This window comes from Scyliorhinus torazame, chromosome 3 (genome assembly GCF_047496885.1).
Source record: "Scyliorhinus torazame isolate Kashiwa2021f chromosome 3, sScyTor2.1, whole genome shotgun sequence".
Classification (NCBI taxonomy): domain Eukaryota; kingdom Metazoa; phylum Chordata; class Chondrichthyes; order Carcharhiniformes; family Scyliorhinidae; genus Scyliorhinus; species Scyliorhinus torazame.
This window is the reverse complement of record NC_092709.1, coordinates 262,524,132-262,549,776: the sequence shown is the minus strand read 5'-3', so window position 1 is coordinate 262,549,776 and position 25,645 is coordinate 262,524,132. Positions and strand designations below refer to the sequence as shown.

The following is a 25,645-nucleotide window of genomic DNA, read 5'->3' as shown; positions in this document are numbered from 1 at the left end:
GTAGTTTTTGAATTCCCTCCCCTGTACCGTTAGGGTAACTATGCAGAATCCCTGGATCTGTACGGAGTGGGATCCTGCAGCTAGGCAAATCTTTTGTGCGCTGGGATAGGTGGTCAAGGAACAGCGTCTTACCGTGTCGGGATGTATAAAACTTTCCGTGCTCCCGGAGTCGACTAGGCATGGCGTCTCGTGGCCGTTAATTAGGACCGTTGTCGTCGTCGTCTGGAGAGTCCGGGGCCGAGCCTGATCAAGTGTAACCGAAGCGAGCCGTGGTTGTAGTAGTGGGGTGGGGTCCGTTGTTGCCGTCCAAGATGGCATCGGGGATGGACAAAATGGCCACCCCCATACATCGCACGTGGCTGAGGGGTCACAAGATGGCGGCGGGGGTGGACAAAATGGCCGCCCCCACGCGTCGTACAGGTCGGGGCGGTCCAAGATGGTGGCGCCCCTCCTCCCCTCGTGGTGGTCGGGACCCAAAATGGCGGCGTCTGCGGGTCGCACATGGTGTGCTGGGGGGTCTGGGGGGCGCTAGGACCGCGCAGAGTTCCTGCATTGCGAGCGCCCGGGCCGCGGGCGCTAGGACCGCGCGGAGTTCCTTGACTGCGAGCGCCAGGGCCGCGGGCGCTAGGACCGCGCGGAGCTCCCTCGCCGGGGACAGCGGTGATCGGGGTCTAGGTAAGTTGCGCCGGCGGGTCAGGCGTGGGGCGCGGGACGGGGGTGAGGGCCCAGGTCGGCGGCGCCGGCGGGTCAGGCGTGGGGCGTGGGACGGGGGTGAGGGCCCAGGTCGGCGGCGCCAGCGGGTCAGGTGTGGGGCGCGGGACGGGGGTGAGGGCCCAGGTCGGCGGCGCCGGCGGGTCAGTCGTGGGGCCGCGAGCGCTGGGACCGCGCGGAGCTCCCTCGCCGGGGACAGCGGTGGTCGGGGCCCAGGCCGGCGGGTCAGGCGTGGGGCGCGGGACGGGGGTGAGGGCCCAGGTCGGCGGCGCCGGCGGGTCAGGTGTGGGGCGCGGGACGGGGGTGAGGGCCCAGGTCGGCGGCGCCGGCGGGTCAGTCGTGGGGCCGCGAGCGCTGGGACCGCGCGGAGCTCCCTCGCCGGGGACAGCGGTGGTCGGGGCCCAGGCCGGCGGGTCAGGCGTGGGGCGCGGGACGGGGGTGAGGGCCCAGGTCGGCGCCGCCGGCGGGTCAGTCGTGTGGCCGCAAGCGCTGGGGCCGTGCGGAGCTCCCTCGCCGGGGACAGCGGTGGTCGGGGTCCAGGTAGGTTGCGCCGGCGGGTCAGGCGTGGGGCGCGGGACGGGGGTGAGGGTGGCGTTCGGGATGCGAAAAACCCCCTCCTCTCCGTGGAGAGTGTTGGCCGGCACCCAAATCGGGAGCGCTGGCGGCGGGTCGTACATGGACTGCGGGGTGGGGGGTTGGGGAGCGTAGGCGGCGTGCAGGGCTCCCAGTTCTCCCGGAACCGCGGTGGTCGGGACCCAAAATGGCGGCGCCTGCGGGTCGCACATGGCGTGCTGGGGGGGTTGGGACGCATAGGCTGCCTGTAGGGCTCCCTGGTCTCCCGGGACGGCGGCGACCACGCGGGATCGGCACACCACCGCATAGTGGCCCTTTTTCCCGCAGCTTTTGCAGATGGCTGCGCGGGCCGGACAGCGTTGTCGGGGGTGCTTCGCCTGGCCGCAGAAATAACAGCGGGCGCCCCCGGTGCGACTCGGCGTTTGGACTGCGCAAGCCTGTGGGGTGTCCGGGGGGGGGGTAGGGGGTTTGCCGCGGCGGGTACGTACGGGGCCCAATGGCCTGCCGCGCGGTCGGGGCCGTAGGCGCGGGTATTACGCGCGGCTACGTCCAGCGAGGCTGCCAGGGCCCGTGCCTCTGAGAGTCCTAGCGACTCTTTTTCTAGAAGTCTTTGGCGGATTTGGGAGGACTGCATACCTGCCACAAAAGCATCGCGCATTAACATGTCCGTATGTTCGTTTGCATTCACCGACGGGCAGCTGCAGGCTCTTCCCAAAATCAGCAGCGCGGCGTAGAACTCGTCCATCGATTCTCCGGGAGCTTGCCGTCTTGTCGCGAGCTGGTAGCGAGCGTAGATTTGGTTAACTGGGCGAACGTAGAGACTTCTCAGTGCTGTGAACGCTGTCTGGAAATCGTCGGTGTCTTCAATGAGGGAGAAAATCTCCGTGCTCACCCTCGAGTGCAGGACCTGCAGTTTTTGTTCGTCTGAGACTCGGCCTGTGGTCGATCTGATGTAGGCCTCAAAGCAAGTCTGCCAGTGTTTGAAGGCTGCTGCCGCATTCACTGCGTGGGGGCTGATCCTCAGGCATTCTGGAATGATCCTGAGCTCCATAGTCCTTTTTAGGCACGCTTAATAAATTGTGGCGCACAAAGACTCCGTGAGACGAATAGAGTGAAGTCGATGAGGCTTTATTAAGCGTGTCTGTTCCCCAGCAGCCCGATAGTAAACTGGCCTGCGGGGGAAGGCACCGGCTTCTTACACTTCGCCTTCAGGGTGGAGTATGAGGTCAACGGCCAACCAGGACCCGGGATCTGTCAGCCAATGACATTAAGGCTTCCAGTCCCACATGACCCCCCCAATACATACTACCACACCGAGCAGACGAACCTGCTGGGAATCCTCCCTGTCCCTAACCTCTTACTTCCGCCATCCTTAAGTTGTGGCCAGGTGGGAATAGGCCCATAAATGACCACAAATTGGCCAATTGCGGCAAAGGAGAACACAAAGCCCATAAAATCACTGCTAGGTCAGGTTGGGTGGCTGGGGAGCAGGAAGGGCACCTGGTGGGTGACTATAAAACTCATCCCCGTGTCTTTGAAGTGGTTCTGACTCATGTGAGGGTGCAGATAAAATACCGTAGATTCTGGAAGTATGAAATATGAACAGAAAATGCTGGGAATATGCAAAAGGTCAGGATGCCTTGCTGAAGAGGCAAAATGAAGTTAACATTTCAGAACAACAACTTTATATCAGAAATTCAAAAAACAGGAAATGTAACAGGTTTTTAGCAAGTACAGAGGTAGAGAAGGGAAGAACAATTGGGGAAAGTCTGCGATGGATAGAGTGCATAAAAACATACAAAGTAGGAGCGTGTGTAGGCCATTCAGCCCCTCAAACCTGTTCCATCATTTGATAAGATCTTGGCTGATCTGATTGTGGCCTCAACTCTACTTTCCTGTCTACCCACTGTACCCTTTGGCTCCCTGTTTAACACAGGGCTAAATCGCTGGCTTTGAAAGCAGACCAAGGCAGGCCAGCAGCACAGTTCAATTCCCGTAACAGCCTCCCCGAACAGGCGCCGGAATGTGGCGACTAGGGGCTTTTCACAGTAACTTCATTTGAAGCCTACTTGTGACAATAAGCGATTTTCATTTCATTTCATCAATCAAGAATCTGTCTTATTCAGCCTTAAAAATATTCAAGAATCTACTTCAACTGCTCTCTGGGGAAAATAATTCAACAGACCAACCACATTCTAATAAAAAAGAAAATTCTCCTCATCTGTCTTAAATGAGAGACCCCTTATTTTTAAACTGTGTCCCCTCGTTAAGTCTCTCTCATATGGGAGAAACATCCTCTCAGCATCCATGCTGTAAAGTCCCCTCAGGATATTTTATGTTTCAATGAGATCACCACGCATTCTTCCAAACTTCAACAGATACAGGCCCAACCTGTACAATCGTTCCTTATAAGATTCATCCTGGAAATCAGTCAAGTGAACCTTCTCTGAACTTCTTCTATTGCAATTATATCCTTCAAGTAAGAAGACCAAAACCGCACAAAGTAGAAGAAGGCAAGAATAAATGACAAAAGGGATTATGGTGCAAGTCAAGAGGAAGTGGTATTGGGAGGGGTTAAGAAACAAAAGGTGTGTCTACATAAGGCATAAATGGGGAAAGTAAATTCATTGTCAACAGCTGCTGTCCAAAACAAAAGACTGATATTACGGACTGAAATTGTTGAACTGAATGTTGAATCCAGACAGCTGTAAAATGCCGAAGTGAAAGATGAAGTGCGTCCTCCAGTTTATGTTAAGCTTTATTGAAACAGTATAGGAGGCCAAGGGCTAGGGGGTCAGAGTAGGAGTGAGAAGGGGAATTAAAGTAAGAGGCCACCAGAAGCTTGGAGTTATGCTTTCAGCCAAACAGAGATACTCCACAAAGTGAAAACCCAGCCCAGAGCCACAGCTGATGCCAAGTGACCAGAGTGGCCTGATTTTCGCTTTCCATCGTGGCGGAAATTTCAAAAATGTCTGAAAACTCTAAAGTCCCGCCTCCAAACCCAGCATTTCCCACTTTCGCAGGGGACAGGACTGGAGTCAGGCTAGGGATCACACATGCACGTTTCGCATAGGCAGTTGACCATTTAAATCACCAGTTACCTCTACTGAAGTGGAATTTTGGAAGATCGGGAATGTGGAATTTGGAGTGTGCAGGTTAGATCAGGTAAGAAGAAGTTTGATTTGATCGATTCATTTGGGTTAGTGGTGGTACACAGCAGGGACCGGATAGAATGAAGTGCATCCGGGAGGACTTCCTGCCAGCGGGAAGTTGGGAGACTCCTAGACCGTAGGGCCAGTAGGACGGTCTTCCAGACCGTTCCGTTCTCCCCCTCTACCTGCCCATTCCCCCGGGGGTTGTAGCTGGTCGTCCTGCTCGAGGCTATGCCCTTGCTGAGCAGGAATTGACGCAGCTCGTCACTCATGAAGGAGGACCCCCTGTCGCTATGGATGTAGGCGGGGAAACCGAACAGGGTAAAGATGGTGCCGAGGGCTTTAATGATCGTGGCCGCGGTCATGTCGGGGCAGGGGATGGCGAAGGGGAAGCGGGAGTATTTGTCAACGACGTTAAGAAAGTACGTGTTGCCATCGGTGGAGGGGAGGGGGCCTTTGAAATCCAAACTGAGGCGTTCAAAGGGACGGGAAGCCTTTATCAGGTGCGCTCTTTCTGGCCTGAGAAAATGCGGTTTGCATTCTGCGCAGATTTGGCAGTTCCTGGTGACTGTTGCGACGTCCTCGACGGAGTAAGGGAGGTTGCGAGCCTTTATGAAGTGGTAGAAACGAGTGACCCCCGGGTGACAGAGGTCCTCGTGGAGGGCTTGGAGACGGTCCACTTGTGCGTTGGCACAAGTGTCGCGAGATAGGGCATCAGACGGCTCGTTCAGCTTTCCGGGACGGTACAAGATCTCGTAGTTGTAGGTGGCGAGTTCGATCCTCCACCGCAGGATCTTGTCGTTTTTTATCTTGCCCCGCTGTGCATTATCGAACATGAAGGCTACCGACTGTTGGTCAGTGAGGAGAGTGAATCTCCTGCCGGCCAGGTAATGCCTCCAATGTCGCACAGCTTCCACTATGGCTGGGCCTCCTTTTCTACTGAGGAGTGGCTAATTTCTGAAGCATGTAGGGTCCGGGAGAAAAAGGCCACGGGTCGGCCTGCTTGGTTGAGCGTGGCCGCCAGAGCGACGTCGGACGCGTCGCTCTCGACTTGGAAGGGGAGGGACTTGTCGATGGCGCGCATCGTGGCCTTTGCGATATCCGATTTGATGCGGCTGAAGGCCTGGCGGGCCTCTGACGACAGGGGAAAAGTAGTGGACTGGATTAGTGGGCAGGCCTTGTCTGCGTACTGGGGGACCCACTGGGCGTAATAAGAAAAGAAGCCCAGGCAGCGTTTCAGGGCTTTGGTACAGTGGGGGAGAGGGAACTCCATGAGAAGGGGCATGCATTCAGGGTCGGGGCCTATCACTCCATTACGCACTACGTAGCCCAGGATGGCTAGACGGTCGGTGCTAAACACGCATTTTTCCTCGTTGTAGGTGAGGTTGAGGGCGTTAGCAGTCTGGAGGAATTTGCAGAGGTTGGCGTCGTGGTCCTGCTGGTCGTGGCCGCAGATGGTGACGTTGTCGAGGTACGGGAACGTGGCCCGTAAACCGTGCTGGTCGACCATTCGGTCCATCTCTCGAGACTCCGTTCGTGACGCCGAATGGAACCCTTAAGAAGTGGTATAGCCGCCCGTCTGCTTCGAAGGCAGTGTACTTGCGGTCACCCGGGCGAATGGGGAGCTGGTGGTAGGCGGACTTAAGGTCCACGGTGGAGAAGACCTTGTACTGTGCAATCCGATTGACCATGTCGGATATGCGGGGAAGAGGGTACGCATCTAGCTGCGTGTACCTGTTGATGGTCTGACTGTAGTCTACGACTATCCTTTGCTTCTCCGCTGTCTTCACTACTACCACCTGGGCTCTCCAGGGACTATTGCTGGCCTGGATTATGCCTTCCTTCAGCAGCCGCTGTACTTCGGACCTGATAAACGTCCGGTCCTGGGTGCTGTACCGTCTGCTCCTAGTGGCGACGGGTTTGCAATCCAGGGTGAGGTTCGCAAACAGGGAGGGCGGTTCGACCTTGAGTGTCGCGAGGCCGCAGATAGTCAGTGGGGGTATAGGGCCGCCAAATTTGAATGTTAAGCTCTGGAGGTTGCATTGGAAGTCCAACCCCAGGAGGGTGGGAGCGCAGAGGTGGGGAAGGACGTACAGCCGGTAATTTTTGAACTCTCTCCCCTGCACCGTTCGGTTTGCGATGCAGAACCCTTTGATTTCAACGGAGTGGGACCCCGCCGCCAGGAAGATTTTTTGGGTGCTTGGCCGAATTACAAGGGAACAGCGTCTTACCGTGTCCTGGTGAATAAAACTCTCCGTGCGCCCCGAGTCGATGAAACACGGCGTTTCGTGGCCGTTCACCAGCACCTTTGTCGTTGTCGTCTGGAGCGTCCGGGGCCGCGACTGGTCGAGGGTCACCGATGCCAAACGTGGTTGGTGTATCAGACCGTTGTCTTCAGGCAGTGTGGAGCCGGCCACACCGGGGTCCTTGCCTGTCAGCAAAGATGGCGGCGTCCATGGATCGCACGCGGTTGGGGGTGGACAAAATGGCCGCTCCCATGAGTCGCACGCGGCCGGGGGTGGACAAAATGGCCGCTCCCATGAGTCGCACGCAGCCGGGGGTGGACAAAATGGCCGCTCCCATGGATCGCACGTGGCCTGTGGGTAGGAAGATGGCGGCGCCCGTCCCCCCCTCGTGGTGTCCGGGGTCCAAAATGTCGGCGCCCGTTGGCCGCCAGTGGGTCGCTGGGAGAGTTGAGCCCGTGGTCCCATTTGTTCCCCGGAGACAACGGCGACCCCACGGGACTGGCACACCGCTGCGTAGTGCCCCTTTGTACCACAGCTTTTGCAGGTGGCCGAGCGGGCCGGGCAGCGCTGGCGGGGGTGTTTTGACTGCCCGCAAAAGTAGCAGCGGGGGCCCCCCGGGTCGTCTGGGGTTCTGGCTGTGCACGCTTGCGGAGGGGTTGGGGTTGCCGGGGGGTCGGTCGCGGCGGGGGTCCACGGAGGCCAAGGGGCTGCAGCGCGGTCGGGGGCATAGGCACCGGCGTTTTGGGAGGCCACGTCGAGGGAGGCAGCGAGGGCCCGTACCTCTGTGAGTCCAAGAGAGTCTTTCTCTAAAAGTCTCTGGCGAATTTGCGACGATGCCAAACCCGCTACGTAAGCGTCTCTGATCAGGAGGTCCGTATGTTCGTTCGCCATAACCGCTGGGCAGTTGCAGTTTCGTCCCAGGATCGTTAGAGCGTTGAAGAAATCGTCTAGCGATTCCCTGGGGATTTGTCGTCTCGTCGCGAGCTGGTAGCGTGCGTAGACCTGGTTGACGGGCTTAATGTAGATCTCCTTCAGCAAGTTGATCGCCTCTGGGAATTCCTCCGCGCCCTCGATGAGTGAGTAGATTTCGGGACTCACCCTGGAATGCAGGACCTGCATCGTCTGGTCTTCTGTTGGTCTGCCGGGGGCTGTTCGGAGGTATCCCTCAAAACACACCAGCCAGTGTTTAAACGCGGATGTTGCGTTTGCTGCGTGGGGGCTGATTCGCAGGCACTCCGGGGTGATCCGGAGCTCCATATTACTTTTTAAGTCTGCTCAATAAATTGTAGCACCATCGATCACACACGAGGCGAGACGTAAAGAACTTCAATCGAGGCTTTATTGAGCATACTTGTTCAGACTTGTTCCCCAGCAGCTCACTCACAGAATGCAGCTGCGGGGATTAAACCCAGGTTCTTATATCCCTCCTATCTGGGTGGAGCCCAGTAGGTGGAGGATCCAATCGGGATCCAGCATCTGTCCTCCAATAGCTGCTCGGCATTCCTGGTGTACCATATTACCCCTAATACATACCACCACAGATAGCCAGGGATTCCCCTTTGGAGAGGTGAGGTGCCACTTTGAATAGGGTCCCAGAACACCTTTGAGAGAGCTGTGGCATTTTTGTAATTATTAAAAATGGAATTATCAAAATGAACATAATTATGCACTTTTTACACATAAACTCATTGGAATGGTCAAGCTGTCAAAAAACTGTCCAGCTGTCAAGGAACTTTTAACGAGCTGCGCAGCTGTCAGGGAACTATGCAGTTGTCAAGGAATTGCTAAAGAGCTGGCCAGCTCTCAAAGACCTGTTAAATCGGTCCAGGAAGTGTCAAACCTGTTGAGGAATTGTCCAAGGATACAAGGTGAGTTGGTATAGCAAGGGTATGGGTTGGGATGGATGAACATAGGGAATTTGTGGGGGGTGAAGGGGATAATGGCTGTTTATTTGTTTTACTCTTATTTTTTATTTGGGGCACAGAGGCAGGACCTGCACCCAGCTTGCCTCCACATTCATTCCAGGGTCACCTGCTCTGACTTATTTTTCAGCACGCCCCCACTCGATTGAAAATACGACTTGCAAGTGGAAACTTTTAAAGGTCAGGTTCAAGGAAACAAGGAATCTCCTGACTCGGCAAACCCAACTCAAAGGCGAAAATCTGGACCAATGTATTTTTGTTAGACTAGGGAATAATTAGTCAGGATTCCTGATGATGATCGCTGGTCTGCTGGAAATCAATATGTGTGTTTGTCAATGTCACATGTCATAATGGCAAACTGCAGGCATTGTGGCTCAACCACACTGGGAAATGTCTCCAACTGAAACATTCAAGGAGTCTCCAGAACTGGAATATTTTAACCCTAGATTTTGTTCTTAGCAAATCTTAATATGTGGTCTACGCTGTAAATTCTAGGATTAACAGGAACTGGCAGCACAGAATGAAGATATGTGCCATTTGCAAGGATATTTTTTAATGTTTGCTATTCAGCACAGATAAAAGATGGTTCTAAATGGGTAATTCCAAACTGAGGCACTAATGGTGAGATGCATTAGAGTATTAATGTAAAAGAAGTCTAAAAATCTTTGACATTGATCATTTTTCAAATACGATTTTTAATGAGTCGTATTGTTTAAAATTACATTTTAGATTTATCTAAGTTATCTGTGTGAGCCATTTTGGCTTTAAGAAGCTTTAAGTGCATTTTGCCCGTAATGCATTAGCTCATATACATCAATTGAATTTTACCATAAAAATATTGTCTGCTGGTGCCATTTACTGTGCATTAATTCTGACAGTAAAGTCTTACACACTGTCCTGTACTCTGCAATTCTCGTTCATTGGGTCAGCCAGAGATTTCTAATATTATAAATGGGAGGATTTACTTGTAAACTCTTTAAATAAAAAGTTGATCACTTCCTAGAATTTGTTAAAACAAGAGGTACGGTCACAGCACTTTCCATTAATAGTTCATGAACAGCTGAGCAATTTGGAGCGATTAATAAATACTATGGGTCGCACAAAAATAGGAGCTTCCCTGAGTTTCAAGAAATTGCTGGATTTGCATCATATATTGTGGTAAACCACTGTATTGTATTGTACATGCCTGGGATTGTCCCTGCTGGCTCCACTTGTGGCTCCTCCCCTCGGGCTCATGTATTTTGGGCAGCACGGTAGCATTGTGGATAGCACAATTGCTTCACAGCTCCAGGGTCCCAGGTTCGATTCCGGCTTGGGTCACTGTCTGTGCGGAGTCTGCACATCCTCCCCGTGTGTGCATGGGTTTCCTCCGGGTGCTCTGGTTTCCTCCCACAGTCCAAATATGTGCAGGTTAGGTGGATTGCCCATGATAAATTGCCCTTAGTGTCCAAAATTGCCCTTAGTGTTGGGTGGGGTTACTGGGTTATGGGGATAGGGTGGAGGTGTTGACTTTGGGTAGGGTGCTCTTTCCAAGAGCCGGTGCAGACTCGATGGGCCGTAAGGCCTCCTTCTGCACTGTAAATTCTATGAAAATCTATGATAAAGGTGGCTGGTCTCCGCCTCTGATCCAGTGCGGGATCAGAGGCCAGGAGGCTTTCTGTTTAGTGTATTAAAGCCTCAGTTACGTTCACCACTCGTCGTGTGTTCATTGATGAAATGAAAATCGCTTATTGTCACAAGTCGGCTTCCAATGAAGTTACTGTGAAAAGCCCCTAGTCGCCACATTCCAGCGCCTGTTCGGGGAGGCTGTTACGGGAATTGAACCATGTTGCTGGCCTGCCTTGGTCTGCTTTCAAAGCCAGCGATTTAGCCCTGTGCCCAAACAGATGGCATATCAATTTAATACAGTAAACATTTAATATGATTTCATCAGTCAAGCTTGATTGCCTGCAGCTGGACCCACAGGCAGCCAACACCACTGCAACTTTCGAACACTGGCTAAGCTGCTTCGAAGTGTACCTCGGATCCTTCACCGAACACTTCACCGACCTCCAAAAGAAGCAAATCCTCCACGCACGGGTGAGCCCGCAAGTCTTTCTTCTCATCAGGGATGCCCACTCGTATACAGAGGCAATAATGCTGCTGAAGGGACACTATGTTAGTCTGTGAACGAGGTGTATACTAGGCATCTTCTTGCCACAAGACGACAACGCCCTGGGGAATCAAGAGCAGAATTCCTGCGTGCCTTGCGGGTACTCTGCCGGAACTGTGACTGCCAGGCGCTTTCGGCTACCCAACATGCGGAGCTGTTGGTCAGGGATGCTTATGTCGCAGGAATGAAATCAAACTACATCCGCCAGCAATTGCTAGAAGGGGGTACACTCAGCCTCCCAGAGACAGTGCAGCTCTCAAACACGCTGGAGGTGGCCTTCCAGAATATGGAGGCGTACACCTCCGACCGCGCGGCACCCTCGTGGACCTCGTGGGCGCCGCCATCATCCAACCCGGGTGCGGCGCAAGCCTGTGCCGCGCAGCAGCCCGCCAACGCCGGAAGCCCAAAGTGCTACTTTTGCCGCCAAGGTAATCATCCCAGACAATGCTGCCCTGCACGGAACGCGACTTGCCATGGGTGTGGGAGGAAGGGCCACTTTGCAAAAGCCTGCCAGGCCCTATCTCTCCCTAAAACTCCTAGGCCCAGCAGCGCTCCCTGCTGCCTGTCAGGCAAACCCCCAGCTGCCGCGCCACCTGCCATGTACGAACCGTGGGTGCTGCCATCTTCGCCGCCATCTTCGATTTCGGCCGCCATGGGGGCCGCCATCTTTAACACCATTTTGTGCTTCACCCGCCACGCGCGATCCATGGGGCCCGCCATCTTTTATGCCATCTCCGATGCCACCCGCCAAGTGCGACCCATGGGGGCCGCCATCTTGGGACCACTCCGCAGCCTCCTGGGAGCCCTGCTCACCCAATCATACACTTGTAGCCACTACCTCCGACCAGCCTACCCATCACCTTCCGAAGCTCGCCTCCATCACGGTCGACCAGTCCCGGCCTCATCACCTCACTAAGTCTACGATGACCATCCGGATCAACGGGCACAAGACGGCCTGCCTTTTCGACTCCGGGAGCATAGACAGCTTCATGCATCCAGATACGGTAAGGCGCTGCTCCCTCCCAATCAACCCGCGACCCAGTAAATCTCCCTGGCTTCCGGATCACATGCAGTAGAAATCCGGAGGTACTGTGTCACGACCCTTATTGTACAAGGCGTAGAGTACACTAACTTCAAACTCTACATCCTTCCCCATCTCTGCGCTGCCCTATTACTGGGGCTCGACTTCCAGTGCCACCTCCAGAGCCTTACTTTGAAGTTCGGCAGACCCCTGCCCCCCCCCTCAGCATCAGTAGCCTCGCGAGCCTTAAGGTCGCCTCACCCTCGCTCTTCGCTAACCTCACCCCGGACTGTAAGCCCGTCGCTATTAGGAGCAGACGATACAGTGCCCGGGATAGGACCTTTATCAGGTTGGATGTCCAGTGACTCATATGAGAGGGGATCATTGAGGCTAGTACCAGCCCCTGGAGAGCCCTAGTGGTGGTCGTCAAGACTGGGGAGAAGCACCGGATGGTCATCGACTACAGTCAGACCATCAACCGGTACAGGCAGCTCGATGCGTACCCCCTCCCCCGCATATCTGACATGGTCAATCAGATTGCGCAGTATCGAGTCTTCTCCACAGTTGACTTGAAGTCCGCGTACCACCAGCTCCCTATCCACCCGGAGGACCGCCAATACACTGCCTTCAAGGCAGATAGCCGCCTCTACCACTTCCTTAGGGTCCCCTTCGGCGACACCAATGGGGTCTCGGTCTTCCAACGGGAAATGGACTGAATGGTTGACCAGTATGGGCTGCGGGCCACATTCCCGTACTTAGATAAAATGTCACCATCTGCGGCCATGACCAGCAGGACCATGATGAAAACCTCCGGCACTTCCTCCACACCGCTAAACTCTTGAAACTCACCTACAATAAGGAAAAATGCGTTTTCCGCACAACCCACCTAGCCATCCTTGGCTACGTTGTGGAAAACGGAGTCCTAGGGCCCGACCCCGACCACATGCCACTGGAACTCCACTGGAACTCCCCCTCTCCCACTACCCCAAGACCCTGAAGAGATGCCTGGGGTTCTTCTCTTATTATGCCCAGTGGGTCCCCAATTATGCGGACAAGGCCCGTCCACTTATTAAATCCACCATTTTTCCCCTGACGGCTGAGGCCCGACTGGCCTTCAACCGCATCAAGGCAGATATTGCCAAAGCCGCGATGCACGCTGTGGACGGGTCCTTTCCATTCCAGGTGGAGAGCGATGCGTCGGACTTTGCTCTGGCCGCTACCCTCAACCAGGCAGCAGGCCCGTGGCTTTCTTCTCCCGTACCCTCCATGCCTCCGAGATTCAACACTCCTCCATCGAAAAGGAAGCCCAAGCCATTGTAGAAGCTCTGCGACATTGGAGGCATTACCTGGTCGGCAGGCGATTCACTCTCCTCAGTGACCAGCGGTCGGTTGCCTTCATGTTTAACAACACACACCGGGGCAAGATCAAGAACGACAAGATTCTGAGGTGGAGGATCGAGCTCTCCACCGATAATTACGATATCTTGTATCGACCTGGGAAGCTCAATGAGCCCCCAGATGCCCTATTCCGCGGTACATGTGCCAGCGCATAAGTAGACCGGCTTCGGGCCCTCCACAATGACCTCTGTCGCCCGGGGGTCACCCATTTTTTTTCACTTTATCAAGGCTCGCAACCTGCCTTACTCCATCGAGGAGGTCAGGACCGTGACCAGGGACTGCCAGGTCTGCGCGGAGTGCAAACCGCACTTCTATCGCCCAGACAGGGCACACCTGGTAAAGGCCTCTCGCCCCTTTGAGCGCCTCAGCATCGACTTCAAAGGCCCCTCCCCTCCACTGACCGTAACGTGTACTTCCTCAACATTGTTGACGAATACTCAAGATTCCCTTTTGCCATCCCATGCTCTGACATGACCTCTGCCACCATCATCAAGGCCCTGCACAGACTTTTCACCCTGTTCGGGTTCCCCACCTACATCCATAGCGATCGGGGTTCCTCCTTCATGAGCGACGAGTTGCGTCAGTTCCTGCTCAGCAAGGGCATCGCCTCCAGCAGGACGACCAGCTACAACCACCGGCGCAACGGACAGGTGGAGAGGGAGAACGTGACGGTTTGGAAGGCAGTCCTCCTGGCCCTACGATCTAGAAGTCCCTGTCTCCCGCTGGCAGGAGGTCCTTCCCGATGCACTCCACTCCATCCGGTCGCTCCTGTGTACCGTCACCAATGTGACCCCTCATGAGAGGATGGTTGTTTTCCCCAGGAAGTCCACCTCAGGGGTGTCGCTCCCATCCTGGCTGATGGACCCAGGGCCCGTCCTCCGCCGGAAGCATGCGAGGAGCCATAGGTCGGATCCACTGGTCGAAAAGGTCCTTCTCCTCCATACTAACCCCCAATATGCCTACGTGGCACACCATGACGCGCGGGAGGACACAGTCTCCCTTCGGGATTTGGCATCCACAGGTTCCCCAGTGACCGTCACCACCACCCCCGACCCTACACCGTCTCCCCCCATTGCTACTCATCTACTACGGGACGCAGAAGACGACATGCTCCTGGACACACAGGCCTCGACACCTCATCCGACACCAGTGTCCACACCACAGCCAGGACTGAGGCGGTCGCAGCGGAAAGTCAGAGCCCCCGACAGACTCGATCTATAACTCAACCCGTCCACTTCACCCCCGCCGGACTCTTTTTTGAACAGGGGGTGAATGTGGTAAACCACTGTATTGTATTGTATTGTACTGTTGTATTGTTACATGCCTGGGCTTGTCCCGGCTGGCTCCGCCTGTGTCTCCTTCCCTCGGGCTCATGTATAAAGGTGGATGGTCTCCGCCTCTGATCCAGTTCGGGATCAGAGGCCAGGAGGCTTTCTGTTTAGTGTATTAAAGCCTCAGTTACAAACAAAAGAACAAAGAACAAAGAAATGTACAGCACAGGAACAGGCCCTTCGGCCCTCCAAGCCCGTGCCGACCATACTGCCCGACTAAACTACAATCTTCTACACTTCCTGGGTCCGTATCCTTCTATTCCCATCCTATTCATATATTTGTCAAGATGCCCCTTAAATGTCCCTATCGTCCCTGCTTCCACTACCTCCTCCGGTAGCGAGTTCCAGGCACCCACTACCCTCTGCGTAAAAAACTTGCCTCGTACATCTACTCTAAACCTTGCCCCTCTCACCTTAAACCTATGCCCCCTAGTAATTGACCCCTCTACCCTGGGGAAAAGCCTCTGACTATCCACTCTGTCTATGCCCCTCATAATTTTGTATACCTCTATCAGGTCACCCCTCAACCTCCTTCGTTCCAGTGAGAACAAACCGAGTTTATTCAATCGCACCTCATAGCTTATGCCCTCCATACCAGGCAACATTCTGGTAAATCTCTTCTGCACCCTCTCTAAAGCCTCCACATCCTTCTGGTAGTGTGGCGACCAGAATTGAACACTATACTCCAAGTGTGGCCTAACTAAGGTTCTATACAGCTGCAACATGACTTGCCAATTCTTATACTCAATGCCCCGGCCAATGAAGGCAAGCATGCCGTATGCCTTCTTGACTACCTTCTCCACCTGTGTTGCCCCTTTCAATGACCTGTGGACCTGTACTCCTAGATCTCTTTGACTTTCAATACTCTTGAGGGTTCTACCATTCACTGTATATTCCCTAACTGCATTAGACCTTCCAAAATGCATTACCTCACATTTGTCCGGATTAAACTCCATCTGCCATCTCTCCGCCCAAGTCTCCAGACAATCTAAATCCTGCTGTATCCTCAGACAGTCCTCATCGCTATCCGCAATTCCACCAACCTTTGTGTCGTCTGCAAACTTACCAATCAGACCAGTTACATTTTCCTCCAAATCATTTATATATACTACAAACAGCAAAGGTCCCAACACTGATCCCTGTGGAACACCACTGGTCACAGCCCTCCAATTAGAAAAGCATCCCTCCATTGCTACCCTCTGCCTTCTATGGCCTAGCCAGTTCTGTATCCACCTTGCCAGTTCACCCCTAATCCCGTGTGACTTCACCTTTTGTACTAGTCTACCATGAGGGACCTTGTCAAAGGCCTTACTGAAGTCCATATAGACAACATCTACTGCCCTACCTGCATCAATCATCTTAGTGACCTCCTCGAAAAACTCTATCAAGTTAGTGAGACACGACCTCCCCTTCACAAAACCGTGCTGCCTCTCACTAATACGTCCATTTGCTTCCAAATGGGAGTAGATCCTGTCTCGAAGAATTCTCTCCAGTAATTTCCCTACCACTGAAGTAAGGCTCACCGGCCTGTAGTTCCCGGGATTATCCTTGCTACCCTTCTTAAACAGAGGAACAACATTGGCTATTCTCCAGTCCTCCGGGACATCCCCTGAAGACAGCGAGGATCCAAAGATTTCTGTCAAGGCCACAGCAATTTCCTCTCCAGCCTCCTTCAGTATTCTGGGGTAGATCCCATCAGGCCCTGGGGACTTATCTACCTTAATATTTTTTAAGACACCCAACACCTCGTCTTTTTGGATCACAATGTGACCCAGGCTATCTACACCCCCTTCTCCAGACTCAACATCTACCAATTCCTTCTCTTTGGTGAATACTGATGCAAAGTATTCATTTAGTACCTCGCCCATTTCCTCTGGCTCCGCACATAGATTCCCTTGCCTATCCTTCAGTGGGCCAACCCTTTCCCTGGCTACCCTCTTGCTTTTTATGTACGTGTAAAAAGCCTTGGGATTTTCCTTAACCCTATTTGCCAATGACTTTTCATGACCCCTTCTAGCCCTCCTGACTCCTTGCTTAAGTTCCTTCCTACTTTCCTTATATGCCACACAGGCTTCGTCTGTTCCCAGCCTTTTAGCCCTGACAAATGCCTCCTTTTTCTTTTTGACGAGGCCTACAATATCACTTGTCATCCAAGGTTCCCGAAAATTGCCGTATTTATCTTTCTTCCTCACAGGAACATGCCTGTCCTGTATTCCTTTCAACTGACACTTGAAAGCCTCCCACATGTCAGATGTTGATTTGCCCTCAAACATCCGCCCCCAATCTATGTTCTTCAGTTCTCGCCTAATATTGTTATAATTAGCCTTCCCCCAATTTAGCACATTCATCCTCGGACCACTCTTATCCTTGTCCACCAGTACTTTAAAACTTACTGAATTGTGGTCACTGTTACCAAAATGCTCCCCTACTGAAACATCTACCACCTGGCCGGGCTCATTCCCCAATACCAGGTCCAGTACCGCCCCTTCCCTAGTTGGACTGTTTACATATTGTTTTAAGAAGCCCTCCTGGATGCTCCTTACAAACTCCGCCCCGTCTAAGCCCCTGGCACTAAGTGAGTCCCAGTCAATATTGGGGAAGTTGAAGTCTCCCATCACCACAACCCTGTTGTTTTTACTCTTTTCCAAAATCTGTCTACCTATCTGCTCCTCTATCTCCCGCTGGCTGTTGGGAGGCCTGTAGTATACCCCCAACATTGTGACTGCACCCTTCTTATTCCTGATCTCTACCCATATAGCCTCACTGCCCTCTGAGGTGTCCTCTCGCAGTATAGCTGTGATATTCTCCCGAACAAGTAGCGCAACTCCGCCTCCCCTTTTACATCCCCCTCTATCCCGCCTGAAACATCTAAATCCTGGAACGTTTAGCTGCCAATCCTGCCCTTCCCTCAACCAGGCCTCTGTAATGGCAACAACATCATAGTTCCAAGTAGTAATCCAAGCTCTAAGTTCATCTGCCTTACCCGTAATGCTCCTTGCATTAAAACATATGCACTTCAGGCCACCAGACCCGCTGTGTTCAGCAACTTCTCCCCGTCTGCTCTGCCTCAGAGCCACACTGTCCCTATTCCCTAGTTCTCCCTCAATGCTCTCACCTTCTGACCTATTGCTCCCGTGCCCACCCCCCTGCCATACTAGTTTAAACCCTCCCGTGTGACACTAGCAAACCTCGCGGCCAGGATATTTATCCGGTTTAGATGCAACCCGTCCATCTTATACAGGTCACACCTGCCCCGGAAGAGCTCCCAGTGGTCCAGATAACGGAAACCCTCCCTCCTACACCAGCTGTTTAGCCACGTGTTTGTCTGCTCTATCTTCCTATTTCTAGCCTCACTGGCATGTGGCACAGGGAGTAATCCCGAGATTACAACCCTCGAGGTCCTGTCTTTTAACTTTCTGCCTAGCTCCCTGAACTCCTGCTGCAGGACCTCATGCCCCTTCCTGCCTATGTCGTTAGTACCAATATGTACAACGACCTCTGCCTGTTTGCCCTCCCCCTTCAGGATTCCCTCTACCCGTTCGGAGACATCCTGGACCCTGGCACCAGGGAGGCAACATACCATCCTGGAGTCTCTTTCACGTCCACAGAAGCGCCTATCTGTGCCCCTGACTATAGAGTCCCCTATTACTATTACTCTTCTGCGCTTTGACCCTCCCTTCTGAACATCAGAGCCAGCCGTGGTGCCACTGCTCTGGCTGCTGCTGTTTTCCCCTGATAGGCTATCCCCCCCGACAGTATCCAAAGGGGTATATCTGTTCGAGAGGGGGACAACCACAGGGGATTCCTGCACTGACTGCCTGCCCTTTCTGGTGGTCACCCATTTCTCTGCCTGCACCTTGGGTGTGACCACATTTACATAACTGCGATCTATGACGCTTTCCGCCACCTGCATGCTCCTAAGTGCATCCAATTGCTGCTCCAACCGAACCATGCGGTCTGTGAGGAGCTGCAGTTGGGTACACTTTCTGCAGATGAAGCCATCCGGGACGCTGGAAGCCTCCCGGACCTGCCACATCTCACAGTCAGAGCACAGCACCCCTCTAACTGACATTGCGTCAATTAATTAAAATTAAAATTTGTCTTTTTTTTTTGTGTGTTCATTGATGGCATATCATATATACACATTCATTCACCACACTCAGGCTGCGGCTGCGTGTTTAACAATGGGGACCATTTTCATGACATGATTTATATTCCTGCAATGCCACTTAATCTCTCCAATCCAGAAAGGGATTCTCCATCCCGCCGTGCCAGATTTCTGGTTCAGCACGCCGGTGGGATGCTCCGTTTCGACGGCTGGTCAATGGGGTTTCCCACTGTGGGGCAGCCTTAATCCGTCGGGAAACCCCCGGGCTGCCGGCAAAATGGAGCATCCCGACGGCGGAGAATCCAGACCATGAAGTTTCACTCTTATAGGCAACAAATTGCTCCGATAATTTTTAAAACCTTACAATTTAAGTTTTATCCTCAGTTTTCCTTTCTCTATCTCTCACAATCCAATCCTTCTTTCCCTCACTTTGACTCTAATATTTACTGGGGACATTTAATCTCTCTTGCCCTCCACCCTATTACCCTTCACTGGTGATTATATTCCTAACATTTCTCAGTTTGGGTGAAAGATCACAGACCTAAAACATTGGGCTGGATTTTCATGTTTGAGTTGGGTAGCAGGAGTCAGTAAATTTCTCAACTTAGCACCTCCGCTTGGGAAATCAAGCCTTGGAAGGTTTGATTTTCATCTGGGGGTCAGGTGTATGCTGGAGTTGAGCCGACAACCATGGAAACAGTTTGGTGGCAGCCACAGGAGTACTGAGGCAATCTAGTTAAAAGGGTCAATTCAGCTTTCTCAGATATTGTCCCCGTTCTTTTCTTCAATATAATATAACCCTCAGTCTCAAATCCCCTTCCCCTCTGCCCACTCCCTATGCCCCATCCAGGCCAACCCAATCCCCCATCGACCCACAGTGGCTCCTCATGGCCCCCATGCCAACACATGACACCCCACTCTTCCCCTGGCCCCTTATAATCCCTGTGCTAACTTTGTTCCAACTCATGACAATCCATGCACCCACCCATTCCTAATGGCATCTCATACACTCCATGCCAACTCATAGCACCTCCATGCCCATTCACCCAGTGTACAATTGGTACAGAACCAATGAATCCAATAGTAACAATGGCATTTGGAAAAGCTTTAAAAAACAATCACTGGTAATTTTCTTCAAAAAACTGCTGTCGCTAGAACCTCATTAGTGTCAATCAACCAGACCTTCAAAGAATCAAAGCTGTTGACACCTCTTTACCTTGTTTAAATAAACACTGGACCATTGATAAAATAAATGGAAGGGAGGAAAGCTGTCAAACAAGCAATGTTTTCCCTTTTGTGCACCTCTGTCGACAAGCAAATGTGAGTGTGTGCTTTCAGTCAAGCCTCATTATGCATGTTTGACTGAGAGCTTAGACTTTCATTGGTATGGATAATATAAGAGGCCATTGGAGGTGGGTGAAGGGTATGGATTGGATGAGTTGGCGCTAGGTTGGCATAGGACCTATAAGGGACAAGGGGGTGGATGGATGGAGATGCCTATTTCTGCAATGGAGCCAACCAGGTCAGGAATGCAGAATGCAAGCTTACTTCCCACACCTTACCGCCACGTTGATTAGAATTGGGGGGGGGGGGGGGGGAATCCCAGAATCAGGTCCTGTTCTCCATTTTTAAAGGTCCATTTACTCTCCCCCAACTCCGCGGAAGTCAGCCAATTAACATTGTTTGACTCCCCATAGATGCTGCCAGACCTACTGATGGCTCTAGCATTTTCTGTTTTTATTTCAAATTTCCAGTATTGCTAGTGTTCTTTCTTTTAGCATTTAAATCCAGACAACATTTCTTATGTAGGTGTCAATGCAGCAGTAATATAGTGATTGAAAAGATCAATGAAGGCAGTCAACCATTAGGATGTAGATTTCATTTAGGTAAGGTAGACTGTCATTTTCTCAATTATTTTAGAAAAGGCATTAAAACAATAATACTTTCAATCTGATTTGAAGACGGTTTTAAATATATCCAATGTTGCTCTAATATTACCATGTTCTATATTTCATACATGAACTATAACCCAACTACAATTTCTAACTTTTCACTTTTGATGAAAGGTCACAGACCAGAAACACTGGATGCAAATTAACCCAGGCGACCTGCTCCCCTGGAGAAAGCTGCCATGTTAAATGTTTATCAGCCACTTAAGTGGCCAGGATCGAGCGTTCCCCAAGATTAAAGATGCAGGGAGCTGCAGGCCAATCAGAGGTTAACATTTTTCTAATAAGCAATAAATGTAACAAAATAAAAGTAATCTATAATTGTTGGAAATCTTAAATAAATCAAATCAGATGTTCCATTTCCCTTGCAAATATGTCTGATACCAGAATAACCTATTGGGAGACAATGAGAGGAGATCAAATTGAGGCATACAAGATAATAAAAAGTATGGATATAGTAGTCCTCTTGTGGAACATTCTCCAACCAGAGGTCACAGCCTTAGGATAAGGGGTAGCAAATTTAAAACTGAGATGAGGAGAAAGTACTTCTCCTAAAGGGTTGTGAATCGGTGGAATTCACTAACCCAGAGTGTGGTTAATGCTGGGACAGTGAATAAATTTAAGGAGTTAGACAGATTTTTAATTAGTAACGGATTGGCGGGTTACGGAGCACGGGCAGGATAGTGATGAGACCAGCCATGATCATATTGAATGGTGGAGCAGGCTCAAGAGGTTAGATTGACTCCTCCTGCTCCTAGTTCTTATGTTCTAAGAAAAAACTATTCAGTCTGATTTCACCTTCCAGCTCTTGATCTTTTGCCCTGAAGGTAAAAGCACCCCAAGCACAAATCTGGTGTTCCTGATTAATAAGGGGATTTCTTGATTAATATGGAGATCAGGGGCTATAGGGAGAAGACAGGAGAATGGGGATGAGGAGTATATCAGTCATGATCCAATAGCAGAGAAGACTCGATGGGCTGAATGGCCTAATTCTGCTTCTATATTTTATGGTCTAATACTAGTGCAATGCAGCATGTATTAGAAAACTAAATGTTCTGACAAAGCAACCAACATACCTACAAAATGCAAACCAAAATGCTGATGCAGTAGTTAGCACTGCTGCCTCACAGCGCTGAATACCCGGGATCGATCCCGGCCCCGGGTCACTGTCCGTGTGAAGTTTGCACATTCTACCCATATCTGCGTGGGTCTCATGCCCACATCCCAAAGATGTGCAGGGTAGGTGGATTGGCCATGCTAAATTGCCCCTTAATTGGAAAAATGTTTTAAAAATGCAAACCAAAGAAAGAATTCAGTTTAATCCATGCTTTATACCAAAAAAGCTACACAATTAAATTCAGAATTAAATTAATCTCTTCCGCAATATCACTAACATGGAATACTCAAGTAATGATAATAATAATCTTTATTATGGTCACAGGTTTGTGATGCAGAACAAGGCCAGCAGCGTGGGTTCAATTTGGATACCAGCTTACCCAAATAGGTGCCAAAATGTGGCGACTAGGGGCTTTTCACAGTAACTTCATACTTGTGACAATAAAAGTTATTATTATTAAGCAGGCTTGCATTAACACTGCAATGAAGTTATTGTGAAAATCCAAGGTAGCACTGTTGCTTCACAGCACCAGGGTCCCAGGTTTGATTCCCGCTTGGGTCACTGTCTGTGCTGAGTTTGCACGTTCTCTCTATGTCTGCGTGGGATTCCTCCGGGTGCTCCGATTTCCTCCCACAAGTCCCGAAAGACTTACTTGTTAGGTGAATTGGACATTCTGAATTCTCCCTCTGGGTACCCGAATGTGGCGACTCAGGGATTTTCACAGTAACTTCATAGCGTTGTTAATGTAAGCCTACTTGTGACAATAATAAAATATATAAATGACATTCCTTCTGCTTAATAGAGTTGTCGGAATTTAAATTCTGATTAAGTGTCCTAACAAGGTATTGTATTGCATTTTCCTCTTTCAGGTGCTGGTTGCCACGCTGTGCGTAACCCACATTTTATTAATGTCAGAATTCAGCATTTGTTTTATCTCAATAATGACTTTGACTTAATGAAATCCACAGGCTTCTCTGGAATTAGAGACACAGCACCGAATGATGCTTCTTGGCAATAATCATTAGTTCACTAATTAACTTGCTAATCATGTATTATATATTACAAGTGGTAAATTAAATAACTGCATCTTATATATCTTGCAAGAGGAATTCTAGGTCTTCTTTATCATTTAATGTCCCTGCATGAATTGCTTTACTAAAGACAACCCTCTCATTATAGCATTATAATTCTACACATTCAATGCACTTTTATAACTGTGATAATATCATGTTACATTATATAATCTATTCTATAGGTTTACCTGATATTCATCCAACTGTTCTTCAGTAAATACACTTTGTTTATTTCCCATTCTGGATAGAAGTCTTTAATTTGTATATTCCCATCTCAGATAACGTAGATTATTTTATAACTTCATATTTAAACATTTCTTTAACAAAACCCACACTGAAAAGATCCAGGCAGAACCAACAGAATGTTTTAGAAAAAAAAGAGAAATTACAGTCCAATATTCTATTTGATGAGAAAGAGGGGCAGTCTGATGTGAAATGTTCTGACAACTATTACACAAGTGTTTTTTAAATCAATTAGGTCAATTACAGTGTGCTCGCTGGAGATTGACTTTCACATAAAATATTGTTTTTACTGTTTGTTTGGCATTTGTCTATATTAAGTAATATTATACCAGTCATTGTCCATTGTTGTTTTACTGTAAATGATAAACGGTGAATCATTTTGGGGCTTTCAAATGCTAGATGTTGTCAATGACAGATTGACAATTTGCAATGTCATTTCCTGACCCTGTCAATTGCACAAATGTCCGGCTATCAAACTAACAGAATAAAAATAAACAGAAAGGGGATGCACTGAAGGAACCTAGGTAGAGACTATTTTATACTGGAGTAATTTACCTTTATTGGGAAACACAATGGTTATATGTCAGCCATCACAATGGCCACAAGGAAAAGTAGAGAAGATGAAGTATATCAGGAAGTAGCTTTAGAAAGAGTTCAGAGTTTGAATTTGGAAAACCTTTAACTGGAAAGGAAGATTGAGAGTATAAATATATATATAAAATATATATATATATATGTCAACCTGGCTAAGCTATAAAATTATTATTGTATCTTTTTTTCAAATGGGTCAAGGCTTTATCCTGACATCCAGGACTCATACCAGAGGAATTTCTAACCTTTAACATCAGAGATTTCTGGGTTCCTCCTGCAAGTAGGATTCTCTTTACTCAAAATTTCTTGATCCTACATAGAACATAGAACATAGAACATACAGTGCCAAAGGAGGCCATTCGGCCCATCGAGTCTGCACTGACCCACTTAAGCACTATCCCCGTAACCCAATAACCCCTCCTAACCTTTTTGGTCACTAAGGACAATTTATCATGGCCAATCCACCTAACCTGCACATCTTTGGAACATCTTCCTGCAAGTATGATGGAAGATTATAGTTCGGAAATCTCTTGGCAGGGGCACCTTGCTTGGAAATGGGATTTCTGACCAGAGTATGAATGCATAAACGTGACTTGGTTCCAGAATGTCTTAAAAGGCTTTAAAAGCAAAATAGCCCAAGCTTACATTCCAGCAACTGAAGCACAGCTGGACAAACAGAGCTATGCTTAATAGGTTTCTATTGCCCATACAGCTTGGAGACTTGAGTAGCCTCCTTAAAATTATTTAAACTTGTAGTTCTCTAAAAAAAAGATGCAAATGCCCCTTTCTGGAGTTGCACAAAGCCTGTTTGCATTTCTCAAGAGGAATTCTGGCCACCGGAGACGAGGACAAATGGAATCTGACACCTCTATAAAGCAGCTCAAGATTCCAGACCTGCAAAAATACATTCTTTGTCCAATGCCCAGGAGAAGAGGCGAGAGGTATGCCCCTCTCCCTCCCCCCTCCCACCCCAGTTGCTAGAACCTGTAATAGGGCGGCACTGTAGCATAGTGGTTAGCACTGTTGCTTCACAGCGCCGGGGTCCCAGGTTCGCCTCCCGGCTCGGGCCACTGTCCGTGCGGAGTTTGCATGTTCTCCCCGTGTCTGCGTGGGTTTACTCCGGGTGCTCCGGTTTCCTCCCACAAGTCACGAAAGACGGTGCTTGTTAGGTAAATTGGACATTCTGAGTTCTCCCTCTGTGTACCCGAACAAGTGCCGGAGTGTGGCGACTAGGGGCTGAGACACGATCAATTTGATTAAAGATGAAAGTTGAATCCAAACTGAGGCTTTATTGGTATCTCGGGCGAAATTCTCCCGAAACGGCGCGATGTCCGCCGACTGGAGCCCAAAACGTGCCAATCAGACGGGCATCGCGCCGCCCCAAAGGTGCGGAATGCTCCGCATCTTTGGGGGCCGAGCCCCAACATTGACGCTGGAGGAATTTCCGCCCGCCAGCTGGCGGAAACTGCCTTTGTTGCCCCGCCAGCTGGCGTGGAAATGACATCTCGGGGCGACGCATGCGCGGGAGTGTCAGCGGCCGCTGACAGTTTCCCACGCATGCGCAGTGGAGGGAGTCTCTTCCGCTTCCGCCATGGTTGAGACCGTAGCGGAGGCGGAAGGGAAAGAGTGCCCCCACGGCACATGCCCGCCCGCGGATCAGTGGACCCCGATCGCGGGCCAGGCCACCGTGGGGGCACCCCCGGGGTCAGATCGCCCCGCGCCCCCCCCCCCCAGGACCCCGGATCCCGCCCACGCCGCCTTGTCCCGCCGTTGAAAAGGTGGTTTAATCCACGCCGGCGGGACAGGCAATTTATCGGCGGGACTTCGGCCCATCCGGGCCCATCTCCGGGCCGGAGAATCCAGCGGGGGGGGGCCCGCCAACCAGCGCGGCCCGATTCCCGCCCCCGCCGAATATCCGGTGCCGGAGACTTCGGCAACCGGCGGGGGCGGGATTCACGGCGGCCAACGGCCATTCTCTGACCCGCTGGGGGGTCGGAGAATGATGCCCCAGAAGTGTGGCCTCCCACAGCAGCTGGCGAAATGGCTGCGAGCTGGAGG

The 25,645-nt window shown here is 51.0% G+C and overlaps 1 protein-coding gene across 1 annotated transcript in view; it reads right to left on the bottom strand.

The window, feature by feature from the left end:
* The window catches only part of LOC140409421 (calcium and integrin-binding family member 3-like), a 72,924-nt gene extending 49,932 nt beyond the window's left edge, over positions 1 to 22,992 (bottom strand). Inside the window, exons 1-2 of the mRNA XM_072497860.1 lie at positions 22,942 to 22,992; positions 2,860 to 2,927 (exon numbers count right to left, since the gene is read on the bottom strand). Of these exons, the coding sequence (XP_072353961.1) occupies positions 2,860 to 2,927; positions 22,942 to 22,992 (119 nt within the window). The remainder of the gene's footprint in view (positions 1 to 2,859; positions 2,928 to 22,941) is intronic.
* Between the last annotated feature and the right edge of the window lie 2,653 nt (positions 22,993 to 25,645).